At 46.2% G+C, this 12,727-nt stretch overlaps 2 protein-coding genes across 3 annotated transcripts; one reads left to right on the top strand and one right to left on the bottom strand.

The window, feature by feature from the left end:
• Nucleotides 1-1,401: 1,401 nt before the first annotated feature.
• On the top strand, nt 1,402-6,363 carry LOC116940889 (ADP-ribosylation factor 1-like). The gene is made up of 5 exons (XM_032951221.2): nt 1,402-1,664; nt 3,625-3,791; nt 4,162-4,272; nt 4,456-4,580; nt 5,169-6,363. The coding sequence occupies exons 2-5, from the start codon at nt 3,647-3,649 to the stop codon at nt 5,328-5,330; spliced, it is 543 nt and encodes a 180-aa protein (XP_032807112.1). The 5' UTR covers nt 1,402-1,664; nt 3,625-3,646; the 3' UTR covers nt 5,331-6,363.
• Nucleotides 6,364-7,790: 1,427 nt separating this feature from the next.
• C10H1orf35 (chromosome 10 C1orf35 homolog) lies at nt 7,791-11,944 on the bottom strand. 2 transcript variants are annotated; one of them, XM_032951222.2, is made up of 8 exons: nt 11,330-11,752; nt 9,722-9,875; nt 9,427-9,472; nt 9,226-9,308; nt 9,075-9,138; nt 8,923-8,981; nt 8,700-8,825; nt 7,791-8,326 (listed from the first exon to the last, which is right to left on the bottom strand). In XM_032951222.2, the coding sequence occupies exons 1-8, from the start codon at nt 11,700-11,702 to the stop codon at nt 7,903-7,905; spliced, it is 1,329 nt and encodes a 442-aa protein (XP_032807113.2). In that variant the 5' UTR covers nt 11,703-11,752; the 3' UTR covers nt 7,791-7,902. The 2 variants fall into 2 exon arrangements, with proteins under 2 accessions (XP_032807113.2, XP_075922290.1); XM_076066175.1 differs by lacking the exon at nt 9,075-9,138 and having other exon boundaries at nt 11,330-11,944.
• Nucleotides 11,945-12,727: the final 783 nt, after the last annotated feature.

Genomic DNA, 12,727 nt, shown 5'->3' with positions numbered 1-12,727 from the left:
CCAGCTTGATGAGCGTGAGCGTAATCGATCACATAGATCACCGTCTCCCTCGTCTCCGTCTCCTCGTATGAAGAACAAAAGTATTTCTTAAACCATCTCAGCGGCACCCCACGGCCTTGTTGGGGAGCGTGCGGTCGATCGCACCGCGTGCCTTGGGGGTGACAGGGCGGACCACGCTGACGTTCCCCACGTGGCGACTGTACAGCGATTGCGCAATCCCAACCCCGCCGCCTTCAAACGGAGTGTTGTTGGGATGCTGCAATCGCTTTGCGGACGCCAACCTATTCAGGCCGCCAAGGCACCGCGAGGGGGGTTGTTGGTGGCCAACTCCTCTCCCGACCGCCTTTGTCTCCCCCCCCCTGCGATGTTTTACTACAACACCGCAGCAGGTGATCATTTGAGGCCGAGTCGACCTGCGGGAGGCCCAGGGGCCGGTTGGGATAATCGTCAAGGGGCCATACATTTAGTAGGTACGCAAAAATCTGTCACAAGTTGACCTCTCCTCCCCTCCCTGTAGGCACGCGGACTTTCTACACCCCCCACCTGCGTACGTACAGCCTGACGCACCCCCCCCCCCCCCCGCCGAATCCTATAGAACGGCCGATATTTAATCCACGCAGAAACGATCAAGGATTAAAAATATTAACGTGTTTAAACAAACAGAGAGTACATCGACTATCTAACTCATTGGCCAATGTAGACAAATTATTATCGAGGCTTCACCCCCCTCCCCCGTTTCCTATGCGTACATTGTCAGTAGACCCCCCCCCCCCCCATACGCAAGCGTACGCTTTTGGGTTAACCCCCCCCCCCCCCCTGCATGCGTACGGACTAAGCGGATGGCGCCCCCACGGGGATCGGCCGCGAGCGGGGGGAATCGAACCCGGAACGTCGGGCCCGCAACACGCGAGCGCGCTCCCTCTCTCCCTCCCTCCCTCACAACACGACTGCGCATGCGCGCGCGAGGCGAAAGCGGGAGGCGGTGGCTGGTGACGTCACCACCTCCACGCGTTTCTCGACGACGCGCAACGAGCGCACGCGCGCGCGTCCCGCGTGGCGTGTGATGTCACAACGACCAATCAGAGCGCGCGCGTGCGACGAGAGCCGGGAGGCGGCGGACGCAGAAGGTAAACCAATCAGAGCGCGCGCTTGCGAGTAGGGGCGGGAACTAGGCCCCGGGGCACGTGACGCGTCACTCGCCACGCGTTCGTCTCCAGCAGCGCGCGGGGCGGTTGTTGGGTCGAGGGGGGGGGGGAGAGGCCAATGGGGGCGGTGGCGTGGCCGGGGCCTAGTGATGACGTCCGGCCGATATCACCAATGGGACGCTCGCGACGGGCGGGGTGGGGCGGGGCTTGGCGTGGCCGCGGTGACGCGGGCGCATTGCGCAATCGCTCGCGCCGCCCCCCGCCAATGCGCATGCGCGGCGACGTGGAGCCGGCCTTTAAACGCGACGTATTTGACGGCGAGCGGTGAAGTTTTTTTTCCTCACGACTTCTTCTCCACCTCCTCGTCCTCGTCCCTGCGCTCGGCGAGCCAATTACGGGCGCTTCGAGAATAACCCGCCGCGCTCCAGTCAGCGCGACACTCGGTCTGGTGCGACGCGAGGAGGTGTCCAAAGGGGGCGAGCAACGTCAAGCGGAGCGATTCGTTGTCATTGGAAGTCGGTAAGGAAGGGGGGGGGGAGCGAGGAAGCCTCGGGCCTAGTGCGGCAGTCTCGTTGCGAGACGACTGCAACGGGAACGATAATTATAATCACATTTATAATGTGGGGCTCCCTGTCAGTCAACTGCTGGGGGAAGTCCCCCACCCCACGCCATGTCAGTCATGGGGGTTGTTGACCATACTTAACCAGTGCGGATGTGTGAAGAGGGCGGCGAGAGAGAGGGGGGAGGGGTGCAAGCGCCGGTTCAGATGTCACTCGCTACTCGTGTTGGTCGTGGGTGGGAGTCAAAGGCAGGTCGACGTGTTCATAGTTCAGTGCGCGAATGACTGGATCGACCCCCCCCACTTCCCAGTAGTTATACCCTGATTAAACATAGTAATTATGCGGTTAGTATCAGGGTTGTTACGTTAGTGTTAGAGGCGGCGCTCATTTCCGCTGGTATCGCGGAGACCGTGGTGGAAATTAAACATTCCCATGACAGGCAACAATCTCCATAGTGAAACGAATTGTTTTCAGTGACCACGGGAGGATGAGTGGTAATGTTCTGAGTCATCCTGAGTAAACTGTATGTATGTTGAACTTCTTTAGCACCGTACGTCGCCAACCGTGCTAATCCGGAGCTGCGGTGTAAAGAAGAACTTGTAATCTGATTGATTTGGGCGCTCTGATTAAAACGATATCCGTGGTCAAGTTGATGATATTGGTTATTTAATACGTAGTTCAGAGTTGGGTGCAACGGTGGCACTGTGGTTAGCGCACTGCGTTTATGAATCGGCATGGCTAACATCAGTGCCGGGTGATATTTGAACCGCAGTACTGAGCCCAGGCCCTCTTCACCATCCGTCACTCGCAAGTGTGTGGTGACTTTTGGCCAAACAATCTATGAAAGACGCGGTTTGAGAAGCTCTTAATTCAGCAGTGTATTGCCAAATGGCTACATTATTAATTACTGTGTACAGTCGGTATACCCTGTCTAATTTGCCGGAACCACTTAATGTGGCAAATGTTTTTTTCCCCCATATTCATGGCCACTGATTCTTACATGTTTTACTTATATTGGCATCATAAAGCTGTGTAATCTGTTTCGCCCCTTTTTTTCTTAAATCAAGTTCCGTTTATATTTTGCCTCGTCGACTAACTTGAGTTTGACGGCGACGTGGAATCTCTCAATCCAGGAAGTAAATGTCGCCAAACGCGTACTGTACTGTACAGTACTGGATGGGTTAATTAAAGCAAATAAAGCAAAAATCATCCGATTCATCGTTATTACCGCCTGCCAACAGAGCAATATAAAATAGGCCGACGTTTCGGAGAGTGACGCTGCAGAGCAGAGTCTTGAAATATGTATTTTGTATTATTTGTAAATCAACATTTACACTGGTGCCCTGAATAAAACCGAAAATGCTAAGTTGATATTAACCGTTTTTTGACCGTTTTGAACTTCATTTGTCTATTTTAAGTTTAACTTTTTATAAAGGCACACAGTGTAAAGAACTTTCTTCGTCAGCTGTAGGACATCTCGGTTCCCTGTGTGAAGGGACGTTGCCTAAAGCGTCAGTTATATATTCTGTTCTGGCATAAGACAGCCTTTAATTAATATGGCGAGTTTTATTTGTACCTGTGTACCACTGCCAATGCAGTTATTTTGTCATCAGTAGTTAAATAAAAACAGATACGTATTCAGAAATCGTCCTACTGTAAACAAGGACAGGATCTACATGCACATTGTACAGTGGGCACATGTGTGATTGGTCGTATAAAACGTTTACGTTCTTCGTTGTCTTTAAATTGCAAACTCAGTGGAATTAAGTTTTATGAAATGAGCCACTTATATATCTCAAGTGAATATTTACCCTATACATTGCTATTAATGTCAGTTATAAAACATCAATTGTAATTGTATTTTCTGTGATGCAACAGGCCATGGCGATAACAATGTTTTTTTGTTTGGAATTTTACAGTTGTGCCTTCATCTCTGCAGCCATGGGGAGCCTTTTTAGTGTGTTTAAAGACTTGCTGGGCAAGAAGGAAATGCGCATCTTGATGGTCGGACTCGATGCAGCTGGAAAGACTACAATCCTGTACAAGCTTAAGTTGGGAGAAATCGTCACGACCATCCCCACTATAGGTACCACACCACGAAGTTAATTTATCACTGTTTTTATTGTCTTGGCATGGTTCCTGCTAGACAGTTTTCAGGGCTAGAGGCAGATGTGTGAAATATTATTTTGTAGAGAGAACATGGTGGTTTGAGGGTAAATATTTCATCAAAGTTTGAATTCTGGCTACGTACCTTTGTAGGAGTGGCTAACAATGGGCAATCCACAGGTTGCCCTCGCCACAGATGAGTAACCGGCTCATTGTTGACACCAGCCATAAACATTCAACTATAGTGCTGATCCCATTGCCGATTTGTGTTTGGTGCCAGGTGACCATGACAGGTGCCGAGCTATACAGTACATGCTCCACCCATCTAATGAGCTGTTTTCTGTGTTTAGGGTTTAACGTGGAGACTGTGGAGTACAAAAACATCAGCTTCACGGTGTGGGACGTGGGTGGTCAAGACAAAATTCGTCCACTTTGGCGCCACTACTTCCAGAATACGCAAGGTATGTGTTTATTGCATTTTCTTGAAGGATAAATAAACATTAAAGTTGTCAGTGATGTTGCCACTGAAAAAATAATTGGCTGAGTTTGAGATGCCTTTTGTAAATCGAGTGTCATTTACTTGAGATAAAGCAAAGTGGTTTGATGTAGGAGTGCTGAGATGTTGACGTAAACTGTTTCTGCAGGGCTGATATTTGTGGTGGACAGTAATGATCGGGAACGTGTGAACGAGGCAAGGGAGGAGCTGATGAGAATGCTTGCTGAAGATGAACTCCGAGATGCTGTTTTACTGGTGTTTGCGAACAAACAGGTAACTTGAATATTTATTTTGGGTCATAGTTTTGCTGCCAGTCGCTAACATGTGCTCCCTCACTGAAACGCTTATATTTGTGGAAAGTTGGAATCTTGTCCATTCACTGGTAAATGAGGGCTTTCCCTGTGCAGTGCAGGCCATCTGGGTTATTTGACGACTGCACATGCTGGTCAGTGAGGGTTGGTGAAGACGGGGACCATAGATGTTGTAGCATCATTAATTATTCCTTGCTGCACTCCCCTCTGCTAACAATGTATCCTCGCAACAGCCTACAACAGCTGTTTTAATGCATGGTCATCCATCCAAGCACTATCCAGGCTTAAATCTGCTTAGTTTTCAAAATATAATGGGGATAAGATGCATTCTGGGTGATGTGATAATTGGCAGTTGTTAATTTCAGCTGAATCTGTCTGCGTCGGTGACCCAGAAATAATGATACGCCCAATACACATCCCGTGTATACGTTCCACTATGGCTGTGGCTCCCGAGTCACAACGTGCCTACCAGTATTCCAGAAAATATTCTATGGAAAATTAAGCCCTGGTCATAAGCATCCACATAAACGCTAATTTCCTCCCTCGACAGGATCTGCCCAACGCGATGAATGCAGCTGAGATCACAGACAAGCTGGGCCTGCACTCGCTGCGCCACAGGAACTGGTACATCCAGGCGACGTGCGCCACCAGTGGTGATGGCCTCTACGAGGGCCTTGACTGGCTGTCCAACCAGCTCAAGAACCGGAAGTGATGCACGCAGCTGTTGCCTGGCAACCAGCATCAGTCCTGAGAGCCACCCCATCCCTCCTTCACTGTCCTCTCACCCCACCCACCTTAAACTCCCCAATTCCCAATCCCAGCGAGGCATGGAACTTTTGCTTGTGTGTGTAATGGTGGTGGTGCGGAGCAGAGGTGTTCCTTACAATTAGGTGCATAAAAAACAGAAGTTACTGCAAATGTTGCTTTTAACCTTCCAATCTATACTTACTCAATTTGGCTGCATTGTGAATCCAGATGCTCATGGAGGATCATAGAAACATTGGGGGGGGGGGGTTTGTGATTGCAGGTAAAGCTGTAAGGTGTGTTTTTGATTTCCATATTTATTTATGCCTTTTTCAATACAAAAAAACTTAGGGCTGAAGTGCAAACTACTGTTGAGCAGGTTATCAGGTCGGTGTGCTGGGGTGTGCTCAATTTTGGCTTCAATTGACAATGAGATGAGAGCAACTGCAGTGCAGTGGATATAACTACAGCCATTTGTCGTGCATAAACCTGGCTTTAAAACAATTATATTCCAAACATTCAAGATCACACATTTATTTGCCCGACTGCAAAACCTGTAAAGTGCAAGTTTGCATTTAAAACTATGTTCATCTAGAATGTCATTGATTTCCAAATGCACTGCTTTTGTCAAGTGTTTCAATCCACTGGTAAATTAGGGCCTCCCCCAACGCAGTGCAGGCCATCTGGGTTGTTGTTTGGAAGCAAATGCAAGTTGTTGTTTCACATCCATTGCATTATGTGCAAATGTATGGGATATGAATTTTTTTGTCTTTGGGTTTTTGTTACCATTACCATTCCTTGAGTTATTGCAGTAAATTGCAAGTTGTTGCATTTATATATCCTGTAAAGATGGTCAGGCCCTTTTAAATAGACTAGGTTATATTAGTAGTTGGAAACATTCAGACGTTGATTGCTTTGCTATGTGTTTTTGTGGTAGTTGGGTCTTTGTTTTATATGATGGAGAAATCAAAACTATTGTAATAAAGTAAAGGACAAACCTACATGTTGGTGTTTGACAGTACTGTTAACATTTTGATTTAAAGCTTTCGCGACTGCAGGGATTCATATTCTTGGTTCTTTCAGTAAAGTCACGTAGAAGGGAAACAAAATCATAAAAATATAAAACAATAAAATTCTCACGTTTCGACTGCATCACAAGCAATCATCATCAGGTGTGAAAAGCACAGCAAGAAAATTTGAAAAAAGTGGCGGTTATTTTTAACGTTAGCGCACCACTGAGAGCGATTTGACAGTTTGTTCAGATGGACGAGTCCATCTATGTTCGGAAAAGAGGGGGGAGACGAAAATAATGGATGCGGTCTGAAGGCCACCGTAAGCGTGAACAATCAATTAAGACCCGAAATGGTTTATCAAATCCTTCCAATGATTGCTAAGCCAGAATCCATCTTCTCGGTTGAAATTGTCTGTTTGTATATTTGGATAGCCTCATGAACGAATCTCTCATGGTAGCCAGATGGCTTGCAAAGAACCTGTCTTGAAGAAGTCAATGTCATGTGAGCCTACTGAATTATAACAGTGATCTGCCACGGCTGAGGTGTTGGTCCTACCGTGTTTTAGGTCTGATTTGTGTTCACGAATGCGGTCCGAGACATGTCGTTTGGTTTCTTCAATGTAACTACTACCACAGAGGCAACTTAGTTTGTAGATGCCAGGGTACTGTATGTCCAGAATCACATCTTTTACAGATGGAACCAGATCACGGATTTTATGTAATGTGTTGAATCGGACCTGGATTTTGTGTTTATTCAAGATTTTGGAGATCCGCAAAGCTATCACTCCAACCATGAAGAGAAGGACCCTCTTGAGGAGCCTTTCAAAACCATCACTTTACCCTAAATTGCGGGGATCACAAAAAAAATCAACACCTCGGCCGTGGCAGACCACTGCTATAATTCAGTAGGCTCACATGACATTGACTTCAAGACAGGTTCTTTGCAAGCCATCTGGCTACCATGAGAGATTCGTTCATGAGGCTATCCACATATACAGACAATTTCAACCGAGAAGATGGATGCTGGCTTAGCAATCATTGGAAGGATTTGATACACCATTTCGGGTTTTAATTGATTGTTCACGCTTACGGTGGCTTTCAGACCGCATCCATTATTTTCGTCTCCCCCCTCCTCTTTTCCGAACATAGATGGACTCGTCCATCTGAACAAACTTGTCAAATTGCTCTCAGTGGTGCTAACGTTAAAAATAACTGCCACTTTTTTCAAATTTTCTTGCTGTGCTTTTCACACCTGATGATTGCTTGTGATGCAGTCGAAACGTCGTGAGAATTTTATTGTTTTATATTTTTATGATTTTGTTTCCCTTCTACGTGACTTTACCGAAAGAACCAAGAATATAGTGCTGTAAACAGTTAAATGATGAGCATGTAAATATGTTTAAAAACTCAACACCATTATAAAGTAACTTGTTTATTGACAGACATCATACACGTTTTCATTCATTACATAAAAATACAAAGTGAACTAAAATCTGCAGTATTCAGTGGACAGCAGATTTTTTAATATTCAGTCCGAGTCGTGTCTGCGCCGACGTTGCTGTGATGGGCGTGTGGATGGGGGTGAGCGTCTGCTATGCAAGGTCGGGCCTCTAGGGCCCCCAGGGCTGTGGGAGGGGCGTCCATGCCTGGACTTGTGTGGTGATGAGTCTCGGGTGCGCCTGGAATCCCTCCTCTCCCTGGCCTCCTGCGAGCTGTCAGAGTCGTGTCTGTGCCTTGGTGTGTGTTGGTCTCTGATGGAAACGCCTCTCTGCTGCCTCTGCGGTGGCGATGTGCGGCGTGGGCGCTTGTGGCTGCCACCAGGCCCATCTCTCTCCATGGAGCAATCCGAGTTGTTCCTGTGCCGAGGCCCAGGGAATCTCTCGTGCTCCTTTCTGCCACCGTATCTTGACTTTGTCTCCAGTTCTGATGGACGTGGAGATGGCCTCTGTTTACTGCGGACAAATAGAAAGTAAAATTTTGATTGAAAGCTTTCCTGACTGCAGGGATTCATATTCTTGGTTCTTTCGGTAAAGTCACGTAGAAGGGAAACAATAAAATAATAAAAAATATATTATTTTATTGTTTCAATAAAATAATAAAAATATATTATTTTGTTTCCCTTCTACGTGACTTTACCGAAAGAACCAAGGGAATAGAAAATTACTGCAATGGTTTCATAAATGCCATCAACACTACCACCAATGCTATCTTCTAATCCATAGTGTTCAGTCATAATACTGCAGGTGACCAACCTGACGCCTCGGGCCTGTGCTTACCAAACAATATGCCAGAAAATATCGATGTGAAAATCTGGGCAAGACTTACTTGCTGGAGAACCGTTTTCCATCTTCTGAGTCGGAGGACGAGCAGCCACTGATATTTGTATTTTTGGAGTGCTTTTTTTTCTTTTCTTTCTTTCGTTTTTCTTTCTTAGATTTCTTTTTCTTATTCCTGCAATTGAACACAATTTGCAGTTAAATATAACTTGTTAATTTTACAATCTGCAATTTCATAATGTATACATCTTCAGATGGTGTTTTTATGGTACCTCTTCTGTTCTTTGTCTGTGTTCTCGGTAGCGACTTTCTTGTCAGCCTGATGATGATGCTGCAAAATTATAAAAAGATTAATGGAGTGTGTTGGCCAATTATCCCTGAAAGCTCAATTTGACAAACCCAAAATACAAGCAATAAGTCCCACCGTGAAGACAGCCAATCCTTGCTTTTGAGCCTCTTTGTCTTCCTTTGACAGCATATGGGAAGGGCTGCAAAAACATAAGGACAAACCCGCATAAAAAAAAAAGCTTAAAATGCATCAATTATCCTTACATTGTTATCAAGATAACCCTCACCGTGAAGAGCCGAGACCAGAAACTCGCTCGATGTCCTTTTCATCCCTTTCCAATGTCCCTCGCTTGCAGATGTCGGCAAATTCCTGACAAGATAATACATTGAACACTGAAATTATGAGCATGTATAAATGTACTTTTTGCCTATTAGTTTGCCTATTTTAGGACTCCTATACATGTTAAAAACCTAATCGTCACACTTACCTCACGTGTTAGTCCAGTGGGCTGTTTCTTCACATTCTTGTATCCTCTGTGGAACGTTTTCAAAACATGAGAATGTCAAGTCATAGCTTTTATCGGGAACCATATATCTGGACAGTAAATAATGGCGTGTGCTCAAACTGTTCACCATTTGCTTTAAAAAAATATATTGGCAAAGCCAGCTCATGTTTTCAATAAGACGATACAGTTCTGAACTTGCTATGGTTCCCAACTTAAACCGCACTCTATAAGTTAAACACTTTGACTTAATATAATGCCACTGGGCGGTTTGTCTCACAGTGCAGTCATAAGTGCCTCCTCTTCAGCTTGCTTCACGGCCGCCAGCTCTTCTTGCCGAGACAGCACCCGATTGGCCCCATCTTTATCCTTTGCGAACCATGATAGGTCCTTGCCCTTCTGCCAACGGCCCACGGGTGCCATCAGTGAATTTCCTGCACCAACGCGACATCGCACAGGAACCAAAGATGATTATTTGTATTGGTGTAGTCACGTGCCACAAAGGTCCCAATCAAAGGTACAGTAAAAGTAACCTAAGGCTAAACATCCACTAATTTGGAGTTGAAAGTCCACTTTATTAAACATCAATGTTGCTATTTAACTAACGGTGCATGAAGGGCCACTTTTTAAAGTATTACAATGCAATTTGGATTACTTGGATGACTGCCTCAACACTGCAAAATGTGTGAAACATGCACATCCTAGAGTTTGACGAAGGGTGGAGTGTTTGAGGATTTTTTTAACTGAGGGGAAAAAAGTTACATGCCAGAGGCAGTTAAGACTCCAAATTATGACACTTAACAGACAAAAAAGTATTGAGCCTGAACTTGAACAGGGGAAGGGTCTGCAGGGAAGACGTCCAGGTAATGGGAATAGTACACAATGGGGCCCACAACAGAGGAGCATCCACTACAGCGAATGTTGATTGAGGGTTTTTGAGTTTGGACAGACGGCCTTGGTTGCTGGAGCGGAGGACAATTGAAGGGTAGTGGAATATAGATGACCGGAGGACAAACGGGCAACTCCTTGGAAGGTCCTGAAGACGGTGACGGCAATTTTGAACACATTTAAATGCAAACAAACTAGTGTTAAAACGTTTCGGGCCGTGCAAAAAAGCACAATCCGTATGTTCTGTGAGCTCCATGGAGAGTTTTCCCGATGCCATAGCTCCAGAAAATATCTCCACGTGAAAAGTATTTTTCCACCTGCTATCGTGACGTTTGTCAGCAGCACTGGTTTAACACAAGGAAACGCTGGGCCGGTTTCGACCTTCAGTATCTCATCAGCAATCAGCTTTGCTAAACCAATGCTTAACTGCTATGCTTTTATATTTTTACGTGACGCAGCAAATATGGGAACGATGCGTAGTCTATTTTAGTTAACACAATTTAATTATTGAGCGCTTTTTTTCATGAGTGCTGTATCAACAACATACAATTACCATTAGCGTCGTTGTGAATACCTTTACGGTAGAAGTAAAATAAGCAAACTACACATTCTTTGAATGTCGTTTCATCAGCTTAAACCCATATCAATTGGCGGCACGACATTCTGGGAGCGATGTAAAATATTGATTGTTGGTCTTTGTTGCTGTGCTCGTTTCTCCCGTGTGAAATATCCGGGCAACTGGCTAAACAGGATAATCCGTGCAGCAAATAAACTCGCATCTATCAGAGAGCGCTTGTATATGTAAAGATCTGACAGTTCATCGGCACTGGCCAAGCAAAACCAGCCTCTGCTGATGAGACACTGATGCCCGAACCGGTCTACAATCTATTCCAAAGCCGCCGGAATGATTCACTCCGAGTGGGCCGCGTGGCTGACGGCAAGTGCATAAAGAGCGGCCTGCTTCGGGCTGTGGCTAGGCCACGCCGCCGCCGCGTCTCACCCAGGTAGTTCTCCCTGTACTTGTCCGTCTTCACGTCGTCCCAGTTGAACTGGTCCTGGCCGCCCCGCACGCCAGCCCGTGTCGGGTGGTGCATCTCGCTCCTGGCGCCGATTTGCCAACAGCAACGAAGCGGCGCTGAGACACCGGCGGCCTCGGCCCCTGGGACCGTCTGGCAACCACCACCACCACCAACAGCAGCGGCGGCGGCTTCAAGGCCACTGCAAACACTAATGTCCTTACACCAGCAGTGGTGTACGAGCACTAATGATGTGTATATAAAGCAATATATCAACACAGACACTGCCTTGGACGTACGATTATACGGATATAGAACGGTCGACGTTTCGGGTAACGGCCCCGTCCTTCTGTACATAGGTCAAAGGTCGCGACAAGATGCCCTCTCGCGTCACCATTGGTCCGCTGCGCCAACCACGTGATTTGCGAAGAACCAATGGGGTAGGCAGAGCGTTTAATGCCGGTCAGTCGTCAGATCGTGGGCGAAAGGCAAAACTATAAATTGTAAATAACAATTAACCACGTAAGCATTACTTTACAGTTTAAACATAGTTTAACAAACGAGTAAAACACCCGTTTAGTAGCTGCCTCAGAACAGATACGGTACATCAGCATTGCACGTCCGAGTCTCGCGGTGTTTCGCCGTCTCCCGAGTTTGTCTCAAGGGCCGTGAAGGCGACTCCCTCGTGTCGCTGTTGTTTACTCACGTGTCGCTGTTGTTTACTCACGTGTCGCTGTTGTTTACCTCAAAGATCACTCACTCGGACCTGCCGATGGTTCAGGTTTCATGTCAGAATCAGCGACAACAGTGTCGTCTTCGTTTAGAGCCTTTCTGAGAGTGAAAGGCGGGGAACTAATAACCGAGCCAAGGTTATTTTTTAAAATTTTAATTCTCTATGGGGGCTGTTCACAAAGTGGTTATTATTGTTGCTATATTTTTCAGGGGCTGTTGTTGTCTTGGTGTGGTCTGCGACTGTTTTTGTTGCGCTGCATTGCTCAATCTTGCATTGTATTCACAATAAAGGTTTTTGGGTTAGATCGTGTAAGTGTGAATGTGTCGTAGCTCTCCACCACCCGACACAGCCAGGAAGGTTTGTCACGTAAACAACTCGGCAATTAGTTACTACCTCAGCACACCGGCGTGTTGGAGAGTAAATCCACAACATTGAGAGAAATACAAATAATTTTAACCACTCTGACAAGCTAAAGGCTTAGTGTGCGGCCTGGAAGCGTATTATTAAGTAATACATCTTACAAGTACAATTCCTTATAGAGGAAACGCATGCTAATTAACTGATTACTAATCTATCAATTACATCCAGCATTATCGGGCGATTTGCCAGAATAGTGAAGCAATCAATCCACCTGCTTCCAGTCTTAAAT

Source organism: Petromyzon marinus, chromosome 10 (assembly GCF_048934315.1).
Source record: "Petromyzon marinus isolate PM22_M1 ecotype Great Lakes invasive population chromosome 10, UKy_Petmar_22M1.pri1.0, whole genome shotgun sequence".
In the NCBI taxonomy this organism is placed as follows: domain Eukaryota; kingdom Metazoa; phylum Chordata; class Hyperoartia; order Petromyzontiformes; family Petromyzontidae; genus Petromyzon; species Petromyzon marinus.
The sequence above is the reverse complement of the archived record's forward strand: the minus strand, read 5'-3'. Positions and strand labels throughout refer to the sequence as shown.